Genomic DNA, 24177 nt, shown 5'->3' on the forward strand with positions numbered 1-24177 from the left:
AAATGGCCCCAACTGTGGGAAATAAAAAAGCAAATGAGGAAAAGGAAGTCTTTTACAGAGAAACACTTGTTCTGACTGTAGATTAGGCTCAAGACAAAGCAAGCAGAAAGAGGCAAGCTTTTCAGGAGCACATCAACTTTGAAACTTCCCGAAGGTCAGGGCAGCCTTGCTGGCTGGAAAGGCTTTTTTTATCCCGTTAATATAGCTGCTTCTGTGAACACAAATATTTTAGCATCTTGACTAAGTTAACTTGAACTTTTTAAAGGAAAGAATTGGCAATCAAAGAATCTAGCACGACCTTCCAAATACAATGAAGATGAAAAACAATACCTAAAACTCACAGGCACACTTCTCAGCCCTCCCTTTTTTTTTTACCATAAACTCCAGCCAAATCTTATTTCCATGTGAGACTCACTCTTTGGGCAGGTCTTCCTAGCACAGAGGTCATAACACTGCCCTTTTCTCTTCCTCTGAAAAGCACCTGTGCAACCAAAGTGAGTGACAGTGCAGCTATTTATAAGAAGAGCCATGGTCTGACCACATTTATTTTTAAAAGTAAATAATTTTCTAGAATGCAGCCAAATGCCTGCATATTATGTAATGGAGAATTGGTAAAAGCTTTCTCATTAGTCAGTGATAAGACAAGGAGGTCACCATCTTCACTACTATTTAACATTGTGCTAGAAGTATTAGCCAATGCAAATAGATAAAGCAATTTGCATTATAAAATTTATAAAGAAAAAGGTAAAACAAATGTTAATTCCTCAACATGCACTCCCTGGAGTTTGCACATTTTGGATATGAGTTTGGGTGCCTTTCTTTTCTTTTCTTTTCTTTTTTAGTGCAAGAGAGTGCTTGCATGGCAGCAGAGGGGCAGAGAGAGACTCTCAAGCAGGTTCCATGCCCAGCTTGGAGCCAGACAGAGAGCTGAATCCCACGACCAGCCAAAATCAAGAGTCGGACACAACCGACTGAGCCACACAGGCACCCTCAGGTGCTTTTAATAATTAATATGGTCCCCAAATTCAAAAAAACTCACAAAAATAAAAACTTTTTTTAAGTACTATAAAAATATAAAGAAATACATAATCATTGATTTAGTTGCTGCTACTATTATTACTACTATGTTTAAGAGTTTTCTTGTTGTCATTTTTGTTATTGTTAAATTATACTATTAATATTATGATGGTCATCACCTTCTTTATAATCATCATTTTACCTGAATCATGGCTGAAGAGAATAAAATATGTGGTATTACCTCTGTCTAAACTTTGTCTATCAAAATACTAAATATTTAACTATGACATTTATTGAGTGCCTGCGAAGTGTCCAGCCCTGGGCTAGATGCTGGCTATACATTGATGATCTCTGAAATTTATCTGTAATCCCAAAATCAATCTTCTCAGACCCTTGTGGTCATTTCTGGACATGCACAGAGCAGCAAAATATTTTCCCTGCTGCTATTTAACAAGATGACACTCTGCCTTCTTGTCTTATGCTATATACAAGTGTCCTTTTTGCAATCCATTAAGTGCTAGGTTTTTTTGCATTTTTGTGTTCTTTGTTGGTAATCTCACTGTTTGAAAGACCCCAAAATGAAGTAATGAAGTGCAATCTCGTGTTCCCAAGTGCAAGAAGGACATGATGTGCCTTACAGAGAAAATATGTGTATTCGATGAGCTTCATTCAGGCATGACTTACAAGTACTGTTGGCTGGAGATTTTCTCCCTCTCCCTCTGCCCCTCCCATTGCTCTCTCCCTCTGTCAAGTAAATAAATAAATCTTAAAAAAAAAAAAAAAAAAAACCTATTTGAGGAAAACTAAAAAATCCCTGAAAAATGAAACTGTAGATCTAAACAAATGAAAAAAGACAAACTATATCCTTGGATAGGAAGACTCCATCACAAAAGATCAGTTCTCCTATGGTTGACCTATACTTTTATCATAATGCAATTTAAATTGCTATCAATTTTTTGTCAGGTACTATAGCAGTTGATTATAAAGTTCATTTTGAAGAACAACAAGCAAACATAGCCTGGAAAACCCTTAAAAAGAACAAAGAAAAGGCCTGACTTTTCTAATTAAGACATGTTGTAATGCTTTTGTAATTAAAATATTTTTATGAAAAAAAATATTTTTATGTTGGCATATGAAAAGACGAACCAATGGAATACAATAGAAAAATCTAGAAATAAACCATTTGCATATGGAAACTTAGCATACAATAAAAATAGCCCCTTGAATCAGTGGGGAATATATTGTCGTATAAAAAGTAGTATTAAAATAAATGGAAAGCCACGTGGAAAAAATAAAACTGGATCCATTCCTCACATAATATAGGAAACATTAAATGGAGTAGAGATATAAATGTAAGAAAAGGAAACATGTAAGTGCTATTTTTTAAAAAATTGAGTGAATGTATTCACCTATAACCTGGAAGTGTAGAAAATGTTCTAAACTCTGACTTAGGGTCCAGAAACAATACCAAAAAGATTGATGTATTCAATTCCATGAAAATAAAAATAAAAGCTTTTGCATGGCAAAAAAAAAAAAAAAAAAAAAAAAAAAAAAAAACTCACCATAGCAAAATAGTTAAATGACAAAATTGAAAACATATTTGCAATTTTATCACCATGCTTCCAAAAATAAAGAAGGAAAAGGCCATCTAATCCATAAAAGAATGAGCTGATATAAATAATTTTCACAGAAAAAGAAATGCAAATGACTCTTAAACATATGAAAAGATGCTCATCCTTACTCATAATAAGAGAAAGGCAAATTACAAGTACACTGAAATTTTTTTATCTATCAGATTGGCAAAAAATACAAAAGTTTGAGTGCATACTCTGTTGGCAAAACTGTGAGAGACAGTCATTCTTATATATTGCTATAGGAATACAAATTAATAAAACTTTTGGGAAGAGGAATATGGAAATCACTAACAAAACTATATAAGCACTTATCCTTTGATCCAGAACTCACAATTCTAGGGACCTAAATATATGGTAGCAAAAATATAAAAAGATGAGCACGAGGTTCATCTTTGCACATTCTTTCTAAGAGTGAAAATTAGAAACATCTTACATGAACATCAAGAGAGGAATGGTTGAATTAACTGTAATCCATCTACCCGTTGGAAGAGTATCTCTATACTGTTGTGGATTGGTCTTCAGAATATGATAATGCAGAGTTTCTCAACAAGTGACACTATTGACATTTTGGGTCAGATAGTTCTTTGTACTGAGAGACAATCCTGTGCATTGTAGAATGTTTAACAGCATCCTTGCCCCCTACCCATTAGATTCCAAGAATACCCCAACTCACAGCTGTGACAATGAATAGTATCTCCAGATATTGCTAAATATCCCCTTAGGATATTTATCCCCTCATCCTCAACTGAGAATCATTGATATGCTGTTAAGTGACATGGCATATCAGGGGGCAGGGGAAAATGTATACAGTGTGCTTATATTAACAAAAGAGGTGGGAGATGCCAGGGTGGCTCAGCAGCTAAGCATCTGCCTTCAGTTCAGGATGGGATCGAGTCCCACATCGGGCTGCCTGCATGGAGCCTGCTTCTCCCTCTGCCTGTGTCTCTGCCTTTCTCTCTCTGTGTCTCTAATGAATAAATCAATAAAATATTTTTTAAAAAGAGATGGATACAATATAACATTAATCTTTAAAAAATCGTTACCTGGTGGCACCTGGGTGGCACAGTTGGTTAAGCACTGAACTCCTGGTTTGGGCTGAGGTCATGATCTCAGGGTCATGAGATGGAGCCCAGTATTAGGCTCCACACTCAGTGCAGAGTCTGCTTGAGATTCTCTCTCCCTCTGCCCCTGCCCTCTCACCCTTTCTCTCATACTTTTTTTGTAAACTTGAAAATGGTACTTTTATATATAATGTAAAACAAAATTAAATATTAAAACAAGTTTAAAATTTGTAAGTAGGGACACCTTTGTGCCTCAGCAGTTGAGCATCTATCTTTGGCTCAGGGCGTGATCCCAGGGTCCCAGGGAGCCTGCTTCTCCCTCTGCCTATGTCTCTGCCTCTCTCTGTATCTCTCATGAATAAATAAATAAATAAAATCTTTTAAAAATAAAAATAAATTAATTAATTAAATAAAATTTGTAAGTAAAGAGAAGCAAATGAACTTACATATCTACATACAAAACTCTAATGTAACTTTACATATACTGGGGCAGCCCAGGTGGCTCAGTGGTTTAGCACCACCTTCAGCCCAGGGTGTGATCTGGAGACCTGCGATCGAGTCCCATGTTGAGCTCCCTGCATGGAGCCTGCTTCTCCCTCTGCCTGTGTTCTCTGCCTCTCTCTCTCTCTCCTCTCTGTATATTCTCATGAATAAATAAATAAAATCTTTTAAAAAAACTTTAAATATACTTATGAGACTGAATATCCCTAGTGGGATAAATCTCGAGGACTGAAAGAACTAAAAATAATATTAAATTGCTTTTGGATGATCAGAGTTGTGATATAATTATAATACCAATATTATATTGTAATTCTGAGACTTGTGTCCATGTATTTCATATAAAACAGTGAATAATTGTGATGATGTCATTGAGCATGAGAAATTTCAGCGTGGGGTTTCAGCATGGGATATAGGTATAAAAAGATTGAGATTAAGTAAAGACCATGATGCCCTAATTTTGAATTGGAAGTGTCAGTGTGAACTCAGAAATGATTACTAAGAACAAAAAAACCTTTGCTGACTCTGTCCACTGAAAAAAAATTAAACACAATAGCAAATCCAATAGCAATGACCATTCCTAGCACCATTTCTAACATAAAAAGAAATCAATGCTTTTTGGACAGAGAAATAGATAATACAAGACTGGGTCAGAAAATGTACAAGGTGACCCTGGAAAAAAATCACCAGTAGTAATTATTAGAAAGCAAAGAAGCTATCAAAGACTACTAGGATTATGTCAAAAGATCTCAAAAGCCAACTTGAAGAGACTCCCACTGGCCAAGGAAGGGCCATTTGTGCATCAGTAGGTATAGTAACTACAATGGACAGAAACATATCAGCTGTGATGAAATTCATGATCTCATACTAATGCTTGGAAAAAAAAATACTCCATTGGTCACTTTAGGAGGAGCTGAAGAACCAACTCATTATTTTGAAATGGTAAACAAAAGGAAAGAATTAAGTATTTATTATGACTTTAGTAAAGTCATAAGAATAAATTGTCTTCCAGAGTAACCAAAAATTAGAGAGAAGTTTCTTTTTAGGACTTTTCTAGCTAACAAATGAGGAATAAATCAGAATTAAAATGTTACCATTTTTACATTTTTAATGAATAAATGTTATCTATGTAATGATCATCAGTGGTTGCTAATACTACATAACAAGAGTGAGAACTAGATATTATCTATATCCAGATGGAAATATACTGTCTCATCCATTAGAATTTTTTTTTCTGTTTAAAAAAAAAAAAGAGGAAGAAAGAAGGAAATTTAATGTGAATCTTATCAAGTCTCCTAGTTCAAACTACCAGTTTATAAAAAATACAGGGAACAGAACGACATAGAGAACAAAACCGAGGGGAAGCAACAAGCAAAATTCTGGCTGTGGCACCTAAAGAGAAAATGGTAACAGTTTGTTTACCACCACCAGCTACAAAATAAAAGTTGCAAGGAAATAAAAGGAGACAGAAGGAAAACCTGTGAATTAAAAGGATGTAACAACATCCTTTAATAATTAAAGGATATAACAACAAAATGTAATGTTTAGACCTTATTTGCATGTCGTGATTTTTTAAAATATGTTTCTTTTTATAATACATAGCATGCTAAAAAATTACAGAAATATGAACACCCTGAATATTTAATATTAAGGAATTATTGTTTTCTTTGTTTGGGTGCAATAATGGTAGCGTGTGTTTATTGTAAGAGTCCCTGTCTTTTAGAGATACATACTGAAATTATGGGATGTGCTTCAAAGTAAAATGGGTGTGAGCAGATGGGGGTGAATGACTACATATATAAAACAAGATTAGCTATAAATTGATCACCATCAAAGCTGAGTTCTGAATATGTGAGGGTTCATTAAACTATGACTGAGTTATTTGGTTACTATTATTTATTTATAATCTGCCCAAATTTTTGTATAAGAAAATGCCTTATAAAACAACTTGAGAACCTCATATTTTAGCCATCACCAGTACCATGTTCTTCACTAGACATCTCCCATCTGAAGGAGAGCCACTGTGTGGGGACCCTGCAGTTGAGCTCTGATTGCTCTGAAGATGTCACCTCTCTGTTCCTGCCTCCCCTTCCTCTGCCTCTTTGTTACTCTTCCCACCCCGTCACTGCTTCCATGTTGCATCCACTTTAAGGAGCTCATAAGGGAACTTAAGATAATAGAAACTTAACAAACTAAGGTCACCTTGTGATCTCTTACATTGCGCCTCAAATAGTCCTGTGGAATTATCACCCCCAGGGGGCTGTCTCAGCTGTTCAATTAATGGTGAGAATATTGATTAGCTCATAGTTTATGTTCCTGCTAATGTGAACTACTGGTTTATTGTCAGCTTCTAATTATAGTGTTTTCATTTGAGATCTTCCTACATATTGAGATAGCTCCTAGAAGCTGGGCTCCAAGGACGCGGAGGGAAGAGAGGGGGAGGGGGCCTCTTTATTAGCAATGAGTGAATTGGCATTAGTCATCACTCTTGTCTTCTTTTAACTATAGGTATTTATCAAAGTGCTGGATAATAATGATAATGGCCCAGAATTCTCTCAGCTGAATTACGATGTCACAATCTCTGAGGACGTGCTTCCAGATACAGAGATATTGCAGATAGAAGCCACAGATAGAGACGAGAAGCACAAGCTGACCTACACTGTCCACAGTAGCATTGACTCTGTCAGCATGAGGAAATTCCGGATCGACCCCAGCACCGGCGTGCTCTACACTGCAGAGAGGCTGGACCATGAGGCCCAGGACAAGCACATCCTCAACATCATGGTAGGACCAGACTGCTAATTTGCTCTCCTAACACAGTCAGTGACCATTCAAGACACATTTCTTGGTCTTCAGAAGTATAGGGCACTTAAATTTTGTAAGTAGTAGTAAATTTGGTCTTCTCACAGCAGGGTCGCCTTTGTTTCTGCCTTTTTTATTTCAACAAGGAAAATTGCTATTGTTCCTCAGAGACCCGATATTTTTGCCAAACTGAAATAGTAGGTGAATTCTGCAGACAGTGCCTGCTGACAGGCTGACTTGGGAGGGGAGGAACAGGTCGCGTTTTGGTAAATCTTCCAAGCGATGATATTGGTTCGCATCCAGAAGATTCTGTGGAAAAGTTGAAAAGAAGTTCCTTGAGAAGTTAATTGCAAGGGTGATCAATCTATGCAGTGCTCAACCCTTGGAAGCATTTAGAGAACTTATTTATTACTTACGGCACTGGCACTGGACCCAGTAGTAAATACTGCCATGCAAAACAGATCACCGAAGCCTGTAGAGAGTGCTAGTTCAGTCCAAACTTGGGTTTGTGGGACCTCCAAATTATGTGGAAGTTGCTTTAATTTTAAAGTGGAGTTTTCCTAGTTTACATAATTGGGAAGTAGGGATTAATAAGAAACACCCTTGATTAGTTTATGGCCTAAAACCCATCACTTTGACCACCCAAGAACCCTGTGAGCAATTGCACAGCCACTGCTCAACAACACCCCCGACTTCCTTAAGACACAGACTAAATCTTGTGTACTGATTGCCTTTAAAACACAGTAAGATGCTACCAGTTTCCTTGCAGCTGAAAGTGATGTTCCACTAAGTGCTATTTTTCCTTCTTCTCTAGTTCAAAAACCCTCCTGGGTAAAGAGCAAGGTTCAGGTCACCTGGGTGGCTCAATGATTGTCTGCCTTTGGCTCAGGGTGTGACCCTGGGGTCCTGGGATGAGTCCCGCATCAGGGTCCCTACAGGGAGCCTGCTTCTCTCCTGCCTATGTCTCTGCCTCTCTCTGTGTTTCTCATGGATAAATAAATAAAATCTTTAAAAAAAAAAAAAAAAGAGCAAGCTCCAGTGCCATGCTCCCATACCCTTGGCAGTTTCCAGCTGAGACCCCCTGGGTGGGAAGAGGAGGGGGTTCCTTAGAAACCATCAGATCCACCCTCATTGATTTAAGATACTTCTTCAGCACCTACTGTGTACCAAGCACCATTCTGGGTGCTGAGTATACAAAAGAGACAAAGCACCCATACTGAAACAGACCTAGTCTCAATAATCCCAAAATACAGAGTTCTGCTTGGTCCCTGGGTGTGCAGGCCAGTCTACAGGCAGGAAAAGTAAGCACATTCACTGTGTTGCTTTTGCATGAGTTTTATTTAGGGGCAGAAACCTTATGCCAATGACTAACTCCATTCTCACTATTCAAGTCATTTCTGTTCATTCTTAAAAGACTCAAAATTCAGTTTGGTCACCTTGTATCATTTATCATTTCTGTAATTGATTATTTAGAGCAAACATGTCCTTTATGCTGCCTTTCACCAAGCTAAGCCATTTTAGTAATTTTGCTCATTCCTTCTAGGTTCTACTTCTGAAAAGCTCTTTCCCTTTGATGGCTTTCCTCAGTCTATTTTCTCATTTCTCCACATCTCTCTGAAGTTATGAAGTCCAAAATTGAACAAACTCAAAGCACACATTTGATTAGCGCTACATAAAATTATAGCAAAAATCATGTGGTGAGGGCTAAAGAATTGATTACAAGCTTCTGGCATGTGCAAACCGGGGGAAACTTGAAAGCAGTCAGGCAAGTTTGGTTGGTGAAGTCATAAGAAGGGGTCTGGCATTTTAGAAACTAAGATTTGGCATCTTCCCCTTAAAAAGGGCTCTCTCCCCCAGTCCTGGGCCTTTGCCTTTGGTGGCTCTCCTTGCCTGCAACATGCGGCCCACACCACCCTTTTACCAATTCTACTTACTTTTGTTAGCTCTTCCAAGAAGCTGAGTGCCAGGTTAGCTGCTTCTTACCACTCACTCCCGTTTTGGCACTCACCACCAGGCCTTCTCCTAATTTGCTTGTTTCTCTATCCCATACTCACCTGTTGGCATCTGGAGGGCAAGGACCAAATCTGAATCAGTACTTGCACCTCCAGAGTGAAGCATGGACTCAACAAATAATAGGATGGCTGTAAATGTTTACTGAATGAATGAATAGAAAGCAATGCCTGCTTTGCATTTATCAGTTCTTTCACTAAATGTTTTAGTTTCCCCTTCAGAAGAGCGTCCATCCACCACTGCATTAGCAGCTATGTACACAAATGAGGGGGTAGTGGCTGTGGGCAGTGGTGCAGAGGAAAGTGCTGTGTTCATGATGCTCAGGCAGGCAGCTCCACGAACACAAACCGAGCACATACCATACATAGGCTGGTCATAATCCTGAGCAATAAAATGGACATGGCCCTGACTCTCAATTTGTTCACAATTAGTGCCCTCACTCGATAGTAACCTCGTTTACTGAGTACCTACCACATGCCTGGGACTGCATCAAGCACTTTGTGTGAGTTACCTCATTTTCTATTTGCCACAAACATAGCCATGTGAGTTCCTTGCAACTTAAGATCTTGTATTTTGCCTAAAGGTCAGAGATCAGGAGTTTCCTTATCGAAGAAACTTGGCCCGAGTCATTGTGAATGTGGAAGATGCTAATGATCACAGTCCTTATTTTACCAACCCACTGTATGAAGCATCTGTGTTTGAATCGGCTGCTCTGGGATCAGCTGTTCTGCAAGTGACGGCTCTGGACAAAGACAAAGGGGAAAATGCAGAACTCATATATACCATAGAAGCAGGTGAGAGCTGTTGTGCAGATTGCAACCTAATGCATGGCATTTGACCCTCAGTAGTGTTTATCGCCATGTGAAATTCACATAGCTGCTACTGGAACATCTCCAAAAGAATTGTTTGGCCAAGCAACTGCCCTGTTTGTGTGATGATGTTATACAACATGCTTGGCATTCTGGTAATATGTTTTCCATCACTGACCACGAGGAAGGAGTTCCCTTTTATTGTGCTGTTCTTGGAATTTTCTGGAATGGAGGAGAGAGAAGAAATGTGTGGTAAACTCAGGGGCTTTTACCGATGGGTCAACAAGCCATGGCCTCCCAATAAAATAATTAAAGTCTCTCATCTCTTGAGGGCTCACAGGCTAGTCCATGAATTGAATCCTACATGTCTTTGTTTATTTGTTAGTGGGTGAGCTGTGGGCTTCAACAATGTCTATATCCCACAGTTAGCACAAATTCTCTTCACTGGAGGTGATTCAGAGTAGCCGAGTGGGTGGTAGATATGGAACTGCCTACTTCACCAGACACATGAATATATACAGGCTCATATTTTGTTAAATGTGAAATTTTTTAAATCGATTTTGACATCTCTAAGGCAAGACCATACTTCACTGATGGTTGAAAGATGGACAGGAAGAAAACATTTTCAGCAGAAAAGATGAATGTCCAAGCAAGGGATAGGACTGTGAACCTCAAAATTACAAATAGCCCTTATCTGCTATATTTTCCCTTTACAAATTCTGTCTTTTTTTGAATATTCAAGCCACATATTTCCAAAATGTTCTGCAACATTATATCTGTCATGCATAATGCCAAATGCTGTCTCCTTTTATGCCAGCTCTGGAAAGGCTTCTTTCCCATGATTTAAATGTGGAGCATTTTTGTGAGTGGTTGAATTAAAATATGAATGCTAGAATGACAGTTTTGAACTAAAAAATATTAGTAAAAGAAAAGCCAGCAATCTTCTTTTTTTAAAAAGCCACTGCAATGAATGATCTAAAACTATTTCCTGTATTAAGCACCTACACTTTATAGGAGTCGAATCTAAGCTCTATACAAAAACATAGTAAGATAAAGAAGTGAAACACACTAGTTCATAGCAGCCAGGCACACCAAGCAACTTCACCTGTTTCTTTTCTAGATATTTATGGAATTTTCTTCTGATCTAAAGCCTGACCGGTACTTCTTTTAAAATTCTATTTTGCATCTGTTGTTTTACCGCAGGACATTTTAAGTATTTAATTATATAATCCTTGTTCTTCCAGTTCCACAAATAACGTAGAGAAACTTCTTTTTAAAAACACAGATATTTAAATAACGTCACAGAAAGTGTCACCTGATCCAACAACTCTTTAGACTCTTTCTACAGTTTTTTTTTTTCCTAATCTGATATATATTTTTCTTTCCCAGTATTTATCCATGCACCTACATTGTTTCATATCACTGTGACTGTGATCATGTAGGTAGGGAGTTTTATTTCTGTTTTTTTTATTTAACATTTTCTAAGCATTGTCTATGTTGTCTACTTGCTTTTTGCATTTGTCATTAAGGCTATTACTTACACTCTCCTAGAAAGGCAGATAACTTCTAAACCAATTTGGAGGTTCCAAGGGGTAACACGAGAGCCATTTCCCATCCTGCTGATAAGACCACTTTCCTTATCTTTCAACAGGCACACACTATAGCCCAGTGCTATGGGTAGACAAGGGATTTCATCATTCCTTTAACCACTGACTCAAAATAGAGAGAAAAGTTATTTTCTTAAAATATCTTTTATATAGAAAACTTGAATTTCCAGAAACCTATAGGAATGCTTGGTATCTCAAAAAAACAATCTTTTTTTTTTTAATTTATTTTTTATTGGTGTTCAATTTACTAACATACAGAATAACCCCCAGCTATTAGAAATGACAAAAAACAATCTTTGATTGTATGTATAAGAAGCTATTGAGGATTTTAGCGGGTGTGCAGTAAGTCACAAGTGATCATGGGGCTCCTTCATGGACAGACAGACTTCTGCTAGACCAGGACTGCTCCTGGCCAAGCTAGTTCCTTTCCAGATCCTGGTAGGAGAGAGGGAAGACCCAGATGCTGCAACATTTTGAAGCAAATGACAGGTGGTTGTATAAAGTGTACATTTTATGCAGGTTCTCTTACAAACCGCAGATTTTCTCTGCTTACTAGTGGACTATAGAATTCCTATCCCCTGCCTGGCTTCTGAAGTAACTACTGAACCTTTTATTTGGGCCCAAAGAACTGAGACAGATTTTGAGTGCTTCAGGTCTTATATTTGGTTCAAGTTTCTGTTTGGTGCAACAGCACCTCATGAGTGGCTCTGAAACACAAGAGATGAGGACTAAGAATTGAGTTATGATGGGGGCATATTGGATCCCAAGATGCATATAGAGAACCAAAAGTCTTTTTTTAAATCTATCTCTCCTCTCAATCATTTAATACATACTGTTGAACACCTTCTTTGTGCCAGAACTGTGCTTTGTGCTAGATAAGTAATGATACATAAGATAAGCACAGCTTTTGCTCAGTTGCCAAAAGTCTACAAGAAGCTGAAGAAACAAGGAAACAAGCAGACATTAGTTTCCGAGGATTCAAGTTTAGCAGGAGAGAATAAGCAGGAAGTGGATTCTAAGAAAATGGGCAGGTGGTATGTTGAAGCAGGAAAGAAGCAGAGAGCCCACTTTGACCTCATATACAAGCACAGCACCCCAGAGTCGTGTGACAGCAGGTGAGTGGCTGTGGGACAGCAGGGTTATGAAGTTCTACTCAAGACCAGAAGCTGGCTCCCCTTCATCCTTGCCATGTATAATCTTGCTGGGCATGAAGGAATGTGCTGGGCTTACAGCAAGGGAGGACTTGGCCAGAGACTCCACAGCAGGACTCCACAGCAAGGAACACAGAGGAACATGATTGTGTTGCATTAAACATTTGGGGTTGCATTATGTCTACAATCTACATTTTCCTCCTCGGAGATACTGATGTAAAATGATTCCTGCCTCCTTGAAGGGTCTGTGACTCAAATGTAGGCCTCAAGCTCAATTCCATTATTTATTGAACATTTGCAAGCTTGCTCATGAGATCACTGAACTTCATGTTGTCCTCACAAAGGGCTCATGTTCAGGTGGCAAGGGAAAAAAACCATGCCGACACCAAAGATGACATTGTTAAATACTCACATTTGGGGGCTGGAATCAAATTCTTTACTTCTTTATTATCTTAATTCTTGGGGCACCTGGGTGGCTCAGTTGATTAAGCAGCCAACTCTTGATTTCAGCTCAGATCATGATTTCAGGGTCCTGGGATCAAGCGCCACATTGAGTTCTACATTCAGCAAGAACTCTGCTTGAGGAGTCTCTCTCCCTCTCCCTCTGCCCCTCCCCCCTGATCACACTCTCACTCTCTAAAAAAAATTAATAAATATTTAAATAAGTTAATAAAATAAGTTAATTGTTTAAAAATAAGCGGATTTTATAGGAACATATTCTCAGGCACAGAAAAGTTTATTGAATAAGTATGTAATAAGAAGTACGTATACAGCTGTATTTGCTGCATATTTCAGGAAACACATGTAAGTGCCTGTCAGTGCAGGAGCTTGTCTTAACAATGACATTTAAACCGTCTCTGTGTCTGACATACTGCAGTACTTCAAACAGAAAGAAAAATGCAGAGATAACTGAATGACCAAGATTTTTAATTTTGTTTTTGAAGAATCTAGACACACAAGCATGTGGAGTATCAAAAAACCTGATGAGAGAAGCAAAAAGCTAATTTAACTAGGTGAAGGACTCTGCTTCACACTGTCCACTACTTTTCAGCCAGATTCTTTACATTCCTCAAGTCTTGTGTTCCCCATTCTTTACTCCTCCCTTATGCTTATCCTCAGCAATCTCAGGTTTCACACCACTGCATGTTTCAGAGGCTTCAGAGGCGAGGCTCTCAACTCCTGGGTTTTTGCTGTTCGCAGCCCTTCCCATTCCAGATACATCAAAGTGGAGTGCCAGTTCCTTGATTTCAAAAGGGTGATATGTCAGGTTTTTGGTTTAAAGTCTGGTTCAGATAGTCAGCAATTCACTACTTCACCAGGAAACTCTGAATGGAATGGTTACAGATTGGAATTACTGCCTTATAATTTTTATTCTAGTTTTATGTCTAGTTTTGTATGTATGTGTCTCTTTTGGGGTGTGAGGGAGTGAACAACACAAAGTTGGTCAGAAAATGTCCTCACAACTTACGGTGCAAACAGTGACGTGGGAAGAATTCTTCAGGCCAGAACAAGACCCCCTCACCTAAGCAGTATTTGGAATGAAGTCTGTTTTGATAGGGTAAAATGTAACAAAGTCTATCTGGGATAATCTGAAATCAAAGGGCTGCAGTATAATAGCTCCTACAACCATCTTCCTTTCTTTTTTATAATCTAGAACACAGAATATGACACTGGTTTAGGTAAAAAGACCATTTTAACAGTGGCATTGTACACAATTCTGTGTTGTTGTGAATGCAGCTTAAGAGGATACTGACCTGAAATTCACAATTTTACTGAAAAACTTACTTCAGTTGCTTTTGAATATCCCTAAAAGAGAAGTCTTTCATTCTATTTCAGAGTGAGATGGAACAAATACAAATAATTGCCTTCTGCTTGCCATGCTGCAGTACAGTAGCCTTTCGATTAAGAATTAATCTTCAAAAGAGGACGTGTAACTCCTTTCCCCATCTATCTCTCTGTTGTAGGGAACACTGGGAACACATTTAAGATTGAACCGGTCCTGGGCATCATCACGGTTTCCAAAGAGCCAGACATGACAACAATGGGTCAGTTTGTTCTGTCAGTAAAAGTCACGGATCAGGGTTCCCCACCAATGTCTGCCACCGCAATTGTGCGCATTTCTGTTACCATGTCTGATAATTCTCACCCCAAGTTCACTCACAAAGACTACCAAGCAGAAGTAAATGAAAATGTTGATATTGGAACATCAGTCATTCTAATCTCTGCCATCAGTCAATCTACCCTCATTTATGAAGTCAAAGATGGAAACATTGATGGGATCTTTACTGTAAATCCATATTCTGGAGTCATCACCACCCGGAAGGCCTTGGATTACGAGCGTACTTCCTCTTATCAGCTAATCGTTCAGGCCACTAACATGGCAGGAATGGCTTCCAATGCCACAGTCAATATTCAGATTGTTGATGAAAATGATAATGCCCCAGTTTTTCTCTTTTCTCAATATTCGGGCAGCCTCAGTGAGGCTGCCCCAGTCAATAGCATTGTCAGGAGCTTGGATAATAGCCCACTGGTCATTCGAGCCACTGATGCTGACAGCAACCGGAATGCTCTGCTAGTCTATCAAATTGTGGAGTCCACAGCCAAGAAGTTCTTCACAGTGGACTCCAGTACAGGTGCAATCAGAACAATTGCCAACTTGGACCATGAAACTATTGCCCATTTCCATTTTCATGTGCATGTGAGAGACAGTGGCAGCCCCCAGCTCACTGCAGAGAGTCCTGTTGAAGTCAACATAGAGGTAACAGATGTGAATGATAACCCACCTGTTTTCACTCAGGCAGTGTTTGAGACTGTCTTACTTCTACCTACCTATGTTGGAGTGGAGGTTCTGAAAGTTAGTGCCACGGATCCTGACTCCGAGGTGCCCCCGGAACTAACATATAGCCTGATGGAAGGCAGCTTGGATCATTTTTTAATGGACTCAAATAGTGGAGTACTCACCATAAAAAACAACAACCTCTCCAAAGATCACTACATGTTGATAGCTAAGGTGTCTGATGGAAAGTTCTATAGTACGTCCATGGTCACCATCCTGGTTAAAGAAGCCATGGATAGTGGCCTCCATTTTACACAAAGCTTTTACTCGACCTCAATCTCAGAGAACAACACTAACATAACCAAAGTCGCTATTGTCAATGCCATTGGAAATCGCCTTAATGAGCCTTTAAAATACAGCATCTTAAACCCAGGAAATAAGTTCAAGATAAAATCTACCTCAGGGGTAATTCAGACCACTGGAGTCCCCTTTGACCGTGAAGAACAAGAGTTATATGAGCTGGTGGTGGAAGCTAGCCGTGAGCTAGACCATCTGCGTGTGGCTAGAGTGGTGGTCAGGGTTAACATTGAAGACATAAATGACAATTCTCCAGTCTTTGTGGGCCTCCCTTACTATGCTGCTGTGCAAGTTGATGCTGAGCCTGGCACTCTGATTTACCAGGTGACAGCCATTGACAAAGATAAAGGTGCAAATGGAGAAGTGACCTACGTCCTACAGGATGACTATGGCCACTTTGAGATTAATCCTAATTCAGGGAACGTTATTTTAAAAGAAGCATTCAACTCTGACTTGTCCAACATTGAGTATGGAGTCACCGTCCTAGCCAAAGATGGTGGAAAACCCTCTTTATCCACATCTGTAGAACTTCCCATCACAATTGTCAACAAAGCAATGCCCGTGTTTGATAAGCCCTTTTATACAGCATCCATCAATGAAGACATAAGAATGGACACCCCCATTCTAAGCATCAATGCCACCAGTCCAGAAGGCCAAGGCATCATATATATCATTATAGATGGGGATCTTTATAAACAGTTTAACATTGACTTTGACACTGGGGTCCTAAAAGTCGTTAGTCCTTTGGATTATGAAATTGCCTCTGTTTACAAGTTGACAGTAAGAGCCAGTGATGCCCTTACTGGTGCCAGGGCTGAAGTCACCGTTGACTTGCTGGTTAATGATGTAAATGACAATCCCCCTATTTTCGATCAACCCACATACAATACAACATTATCAGAAGCATCTCTCATTGGGACACCTGTTCTGCAAGTTGTCTCTACTGATGCAGACTCAGAAAATAATAAATTGGTACATTATCAGATTGTCCAGGATACTTATAACAGCACAGATTATTTTCACATAGACAGCGCAAGTGGCTTAATCCTGACAGCACGGATGCTGGACCACGAATCAGTGCAACACTGCATTTTGAAAATCAGAGCAACAGATAATGGCTTCCCATCACTGAGCAGTGAGGTCTTGGTTCATATCTATATCTCGGACATAAATGACAACCCTCCTATTTTTAATCAGCTCATTTATGAATCATATGTGAGTGAATTAGCCCCCCGGGGCCACTTTGTAACTTGCGTTCAAGCCTCTGATGCAGACAGCTCTGATTTTGACCGCTTGGAATATAGCATTTTATCTGGGAATGACCGAACAAGCTTTTTGATGGACAGCAAGAGTGGTATCATCACCCTGTCCAACCACCGGAAGCAACGGATGGAGCCTCTTTACAGTCTCAATGTATCAGTCTCTGATGGGTTGTTCACTAGCACTGCACAGGTGCATATCAGGGTACTTGGGGCTAACCTGTACAGTCCTGCCTTTTCCCAAAGCACCTATGTAGCTGAGGTGAGAGAGAATGCAGCTGCTGGGACAAAAGTAATTCATGTTCGAGCCACGGATGGGGACCCTGGGGCATATGGGCAGATAAGCTACGCCATCATCAATGACTTTGCCAAGGATCGATTCCTCATAGACAGCAATGGACAAGTCATCACAACAGAAAGGCTCGACCGGGAAAACCCTCTGGAGGGAGACATTAGTATTTTTTTGAGGGCCCTCGATGGTGGTGGGAGAACGACTTTTTGCACTGTGAGAGTGATTGTTGTGGATGAGAATGACAATGCTCCACAGTTTATGACAGTGGAATACAGAGCCAGTGTCAGGGCAGACGTTGGAAGGGGCCACTTGGTCACTCAGGTTCAAGCCATGGATCCAGATGATGGAGTAAATTCAAGGATTACTTATTCTCTATATAGTGAGGCCTCAGTCTCAGTGGCTGACCTCCTTGAAATCGATCCTGACAATGGCTGGATGGTCACTAAGGGTAATTTTAACCAGCTGAAAAACACAGTGCTATCTTTCTTTGTCAAAGCCGTAGATGGGGGCATTCCAGTAAAGCACTCCCTCATTCCTGTCTATATTCATGTCTTGCCCCCTGAAACACTCTTGCCTTCATTCACCCAGTCTCAGTATTCTTTTACTGTTTCAGAAGATACAGCGATTGGGAGCACTCTGGACACCCTGAGAATTTTGCCCAGTCAAAATGTCAGGTTCAGCACAGTTAATGGGGAACGGCCAGAAAATAACAAAGGGAGTGTCTTCATTATAGAGCAGGAAACAGGTACAGTTAAGCTCGACAAACGCCTTGATCATGAAGTCAGCCCAGCATTCCACTTTAAAGTAGCAGCCACTATACCCCTGGACAAGGTAGACATTGTGTTTACTGTGGATGTGGATATCAAGGTACTGGACCTGAATGACAACAAGCCAGTCTTTGAAACTTCCAGCTATGAGACAATCATAATGGAAGGGATGCCTATTGGCACCAAACTCACACAGGTGAGAGCCATCGACATGGACTGGGGAGCCAATGGGCAAGTCACTTACTCCCTGCACTCGGATTCTCAGCCTGAAAAGGTAATGGAAGCCTTTAATATTGACAGCAACACAGGCTGGATCAGTACCTTAAAGGACCTGGATCACGAGACAGATCCCACCTTCACCTTCTCTGTGGTGGCCTCCGACCTCGGAGAGGCCTTTTCTCTTTCATCCACGGCTTTGGTATCTGTCAAAGTGACGGATATAAATGACAATGCACCAGTCTTTGCCCACGAGGTTTACCGAGGGAATGTGAAGGAGAGCGATCCTCCTGGCGAGGTGGTAGCCGTCCTCAGCACCTGGGACAGAGACACTTCTGACATTAATCGCCAAGTGAGCTACCATATTACGGGTAAGTCAGCCACCTTGGCTTTCACTCTGTGTGCTCTGCTTTCTCAAGAAAGGTGGGAAGTGCCCGGGGGTAAGAATCAGAGAGAAGAAGGGAAATGAGATGGGGGTTGAGAGTAATGAACTCTCTGGGCTGAGTAAAAGATCTCTCGGCACAGTTTTTCCGTTGTTGGTTGTTGCTAACTCAGCCTTAGTTTGGAGTTCATTCGTTTGCCTGTGGCAGGTTACCAAGATTGGTACCCAGTCCTTGAGCCACTTTACTATTTAAAAAGGAGGCCAGCCAACTATCTCAGTTAAAGAAATTAATATAACAGCTTTTTTGCAGGAAGGGGCATATATTTTTAACTACATTCCTATTTCTTATATTGGTAAGAAAAACAAATCACTGATCCCAGTAAGCTTCACTTACTAGTTTTGCCTGGTAGTGAGAAGTCCTCCTATGCATGCACATGTACACACCTATACAAATTAAAGGGCATGGGAGGGGGGTGCCTGGGTGGCTCAGTCAGTTAACCATCCGACTTGATTTTAGCTCAGATCATTTTCCCAGGGTGGTGAGATCGAGCCCCACATCAGCTTCCATGCTCAGTATGAGTCTGCTTGAGATTTTCTCTCTGCCCCACCCACGTGGTCTATAAATAATTAATTAATTAATTAATTAATTAAATAAAATCTTAAAAACAAATTAAAGGTCAGGGTTTGACCTTTTGCTAAAAATCTTAAGTTGTGATTCTGAACCAGTTTTCTTGGATCCCTTTTCATCTTTCCAAATAGTAAGTAGTGGTTCAGTGGAAAAAGCCAAAATAGACAACAAATGAGATCACCCAGAGTGGACAAAACGATATCATCATTGCTCTAAGGGGCAGAGGGTTTCATGTTGGTGTCACTGATCAGAGGTAGCTTCCTGGGGGTGACTGGCTTTAAACTACAAGTGGGAAGGTTGGTGGCTTAGGAGCAGGCTTCCTAAAAACTAAGGGTTTTAAAGCTAATATTTTGATGTTGTGACATTCAAAGGTGGAACATAAGCAAAGTGCCAAAAGATTTTAAAGAATCCATCAATACTTGTAGTCAGGTGGCTTCCCTTTAGAAAAACTACATTATTCAAAGTGAAAAATGAATTAATTAGAATGCCCTCAGGACACAGAATCTGCTTAAGTACGTTAGTGGGAAAGTTAATTAATCACCGCAGAATAAGATCCACAGGAGAGCATATGTGTCAGTGCTTAGGAGTGCCACTCTTCTACATCTCTCCTCTCTTTTTTCTTTACAGAACTGTTTTCTTGATGGTGTTTTCTGTTTAAACTCTGTATGCATTTGTGCTTTATCTGATGCCTTCTTTCTTTTTCATTAAAATGTATATTTCTGCAGAAAAGACGTGAGCAATAGTGGGAAGGGAAGAAAAGTGAGTAAAACATCACTTACATTTATTTGCATTCAGTTTCAGACAAAAAGCTTTTCATATATTCTGAGGGATACTTTTCCATTGTAAAGAGTTGCTGAATTTTCAGCTTTAATTATTTATACTTTGTCTCTGAATTGTCAATGGATGATTTAAAGGGACCATCCCATCAACTTTACCAAAGTAATGAGAACAGAGTAGCTTAAAGCTACTGTTACTATTAGCAGTGCCAACCACCAACTGATTTTAATTAGATTTAACTTTTGCTCTTGATGTAACACAACTTGGCTGTGCTGCCGCAGTTTAACAAAGGACCATTAATCATTTTATTTAACAAAAGAGGTGGGCCTGCACTGAGAACATTTAATGGAGAGGTTAAATTTGTGCATGCTAAAGTAATATTCAACTAAAGCATAATTGAATCCTAGCCAGTGGTGGAGGAAAACGATATCCCAGGGAGGACCCTGAGTCTCACCAGAGCAGGTTTCTCAACCTCCACACTGTTGACATCTGGGACTGGGTGAGTCTTTGTATTGTTGGCCATGTTGTGCATTGTAGGATGACTGGCAACATCTCTGGCCTCTACCCAAGAGACTCCAGGAGCACCACCACCACCACCACCCCCCCACCCCGTGATGTGACATTCAAAAATATCTCAAAATGTTGACAGAGGTCCCAGTGTGGGGGGTGATGCATGGCTACTCCCAGCTAAGACCACTGCCCTAGAGAAATGTGCAGCCCTCATCATTTCTTCACTGTCTGCCCACTAGGGTCCATTTATCCCATGACTGTCCCTGACTTTGAAGACCCCTGGACCGGCCCCACCCCCATGCCTTAGAATTGCAAGTGTAAACTGGCACTAAAATTTCTCTACTGGGGTGCCTGGGTGACTCAGTGGTTGAGTGTCTGCCTTTGGCTCAGGTCGTGATCCTGGAGTCCTGGGACCAGGTCCCACATTGGGCTCCCCTCATGGAACCTGCTTCTCCCTCTGCCTGTGTCTCTGCCTTTCTCTGTCATGAATAAATAAATAAAATCTTTTTAAAAATTAAAATAAATAAATAGAATAAAATAAAATTCCTCTACTTCCCCCTCAATCCCTCTGGTGGGACCAGAGTCTTTGCCTTATGCTCTTTTAAAGATTCCTTCTAGGAAGTTGAGGTGACTCCATCTTTTCAACAGTATGCAGTAGGCTTTCCTTATTCATTTGCTCATTGTTGGTCTTCCCCACTAGAATGTGAGCTCCACCATGGGGGAGTGGGGATTTTTGTCAATTTTGTCTGCTACTGCAGCCCTACTGCCTAGAATAGTGCCTTCCCCAGAGCAGGTGATAGATACTTATTGAATGCCCAATGGAACGATGAGGATCTAACCAGATTCTGGGCTTCTTGCCAGTTGTCTTGTCCAGTCTTCCTCCATGTCTGAGGTGATATCGTTTCCCTCTTCAGGATGAAGTCAATGCAGCTTTCTTCTGTGCTCCTCTTCCCACCTTGTCCTCATAGCTTTTGTCTCGGTGGAATGTACTGATATGGGCAAGTAATATTGCTGGGACCATTGTCGGTGGTTTCATATCATAAAAAGCTGTTCCACTTCATCTCTTCTTCTTTTCCTCTGCTATCACCGGCTTCTCTCTGATAAATTTCATCTAATTGCAGTGATTATCTTTGAACTGCTCCCTCTCATGACCCCTCGTTAGGGCTATTTAATACTAATGGGTCTTCTTCTGTCACGCAAACTTTTCTCCCCCAAACCCCAGTGCGTGTAAGACCAGCACAGCTGTATGAGAAAGCCATCATTAAAAGATTCCTTAATAGAACTCACTGCCTTCCCTTGATTGCATAATCAACAGCTAATGAAATTGTCTTGGTAACAAGAGCTATAGTGTACTACATCCTCTCTTGAGACAAAGTGGAAAGACAATTGTATCATCCCGGGAAGAGGATTGATTGTTCACAGTTTGAATTTGATTGTCCTTCAGGGGCACTAAACAAGAGATCATCTCCAGCTTCTCTAAGTGCATTTTATTCTCGGAAAGTTACTGTTTTACGTTCCTCAGAAGCCAAGCATATAAATATCATGCTTTGTTGCAAGAGAATCAGAAGAAAGTGACTGTCAATTTTTTTTTCAGTTTTGTAAATGATACAGTCAGAGGGGCAGCTGGGTGACCCCACATAGGCTTCTCCCCGGAGGTGTAGATCAAAGCCTTTCATTGCACATCTTCAAAAATGCTTTTTTCACTACAGGAGGGAACCCCCGAGGAAGGTTTGCCCTGGGCCTGGTGCAGAGTGAGTGGAAGGTCTATGTGAAGAGACCTTTAGATAGAGAAGAACAAGACATTTACTTCCTCAATATCACTGCCACCGATGGGCTTTTTGTCACACAGGCCATGGTGGAAGTGACTGTTAGTGATGTGAATGACAATAACCCAGTGTGCGATCAGGTGAGATTTGCGGATATATCTCGGATGTATTGCTGCTTTTTACTCTGCCTTTCTAAAATTAAATCAAAACCCATTTCATTTTTCGCCTAAGGGCCAGGCTACTTTCTTCTCTTAACTCCTTAAGTTAGTGAGCTCCAGTTGGATGCAAGAGGATAGGAAAAAGCATAGGTAGCAAGTTCAGGTACCTAATTTTGCCCACCCACCCCCCCAAAAAAAACAAAAACAAAACCATAAGTCTTAAAATTAAATAGTGTTTAAGGAATCATACAGGGCCTTAGGACTTACTCTGTCGAAATCACTGATTTCATGAAAGAAAAATGGACCACTTATAAGCATAAGTGTACACAGCTGCTTAGTGGCAATATTGGTAATGAACCCAGATCTCTGAGCTCCTCACAGAGTAGCTTGTCCATCACAATACAAAACATAATAGCCAGTAAAAGGTGCAAGTATCAAATTTTATTTTCACCCTTATTGAAATTAAATCACTGTTAATTTACCTTTTCCTTACCATGTGGACCAAAAGACAATATTTGTATTCTATAGCTTGAAAAAGTCTTGCAAATGAATTTAATCCATCATACTAATGCCAGATGTGAGTAGTGACTCTTTAAGAATGGAAATATTTCAAGTAGTCAGTCATGCTTAAGAGAAAAGAGGATCATGGTCAACATGTGATGTGTGTCATGGTTCCACAGGGGTGGGACTTTTGTCTGTTTTCTTCACCATTATACTCCTGGCGTCAAAGTAGTACCTACCATGTAGAGGGATTCAATCAGTATTCGTTGAATGAATGAGATTGGCTGGGAGGTAAAGCAGGGCAAAAGACATACCATGTGTCATCATCTATCATAAGACTGTTCTGTGGTGAAGGGAAAAATAGCCAAAGCTAAAATACATGAATGCTATTTTTTTTTTACATGGATGCTATTTTAAAGAAATCATTTGTAATGAGAAATGTGGCATCAGCCTCACAAATACTAAGGACTTAATTACCTTTCTTTACCTTTGCCAGGTTGCATATACAGCATTATTTCCCGAAGACATTCCATCAAATAAAATCATCCTGAAAGTCAGTGCCAAGGATGCTGACATTGGATCCAATGGAGATATTCGATACTCACTCTATGGATCTGGAAACGCTGAATTTTTTCTAGATCCAGAAAGTGGTAAGGTGGAATGTATTTTTTGGGCAAATGCCATTGTTAATCCGTGAGAGAAGTTAAACTCTCACATGGTCTCATCACCAGTGGGTAGGTAGTGTACAAGATCCTTGATATATGCCCTGCTCTTTAGGATTCAAAGAAATACTAGTTGTACATGATGTCTGAAGATGGGTTCTCTGGACCACACAAACTGTATTTGGTTTACAAAATTTGCCCTGACTTTACTTAAATTTATTAGCATCAAGTAATTAGAAGTGTCTATTTGGTTCTCCTGTTTTTCATATCTGTGAGTTAAAGCATCTGCTTTATAAAAGAATATAGAGTTACATCACAAATATAAGTTGCAAACCAGACAGCAATGCATAGTAAGGAGAGTTTTTCTCTTTTGAAATCTTTTTGTGTTCCTTCCCAGTGCTTATTAATACACTTGTCTGGTTTTTATTAAATATTCCTGCCTAGTTTCTCCACAATTATAAGCCCTCAGATTAGCTTATATATTCAGGCAAAATCTATAAGGTCAAGGGTTATGTATGCTAAAGGCAGATGTCCCTG

At 40.0% G+C, this 24177-nt stretch overlaps 1 protein-coding gene across 2 annotated transcripts in view; it reads left to right on the top strand.

Moving 5' to 3' along the window:
* FAT3 (FAT atypical cadherin 3) overlaps positions 1–24177 on the top strand; it is a 652630-nt gene that overhangs the window by 544114 nt on the left and 84339 nt on the right. For both annotated transcript variants that reach the window (XM_072794993.1, XM_072794994.1), the window contains exons 8-12: positions 6719–6994; positions 9606–9816; positions 14554–18627; positions 22263–22459; positions 23475–23628. In XM_072794993.1, the coding sequence (XP_072651094.1) occupies positions 6719–6994; positions 9606–9816; positions 14554–18627; positions 22263–22459; positions 23475–23628 (4912 nt within the window). The remainder of the gene's footprint in view (positions 1–6718; positions 6995–9605; positions 9817–14553; positions 18628–22262; positions 22460–23474; positions 23629–24177) is intronic.

This window comes from Canis lupus, chromosome 23, assembly GCF_048164855.1.
Source record: "Canis lupus baileyi chromosome 23, mCanLup2.hap1, whole genome shotgun sequence".
Lineage (NCBI taxonomy): Eukaryota > Metazoa > Chordata > Mammalia > Carnivora > Canidae > Canis > Canis lupus.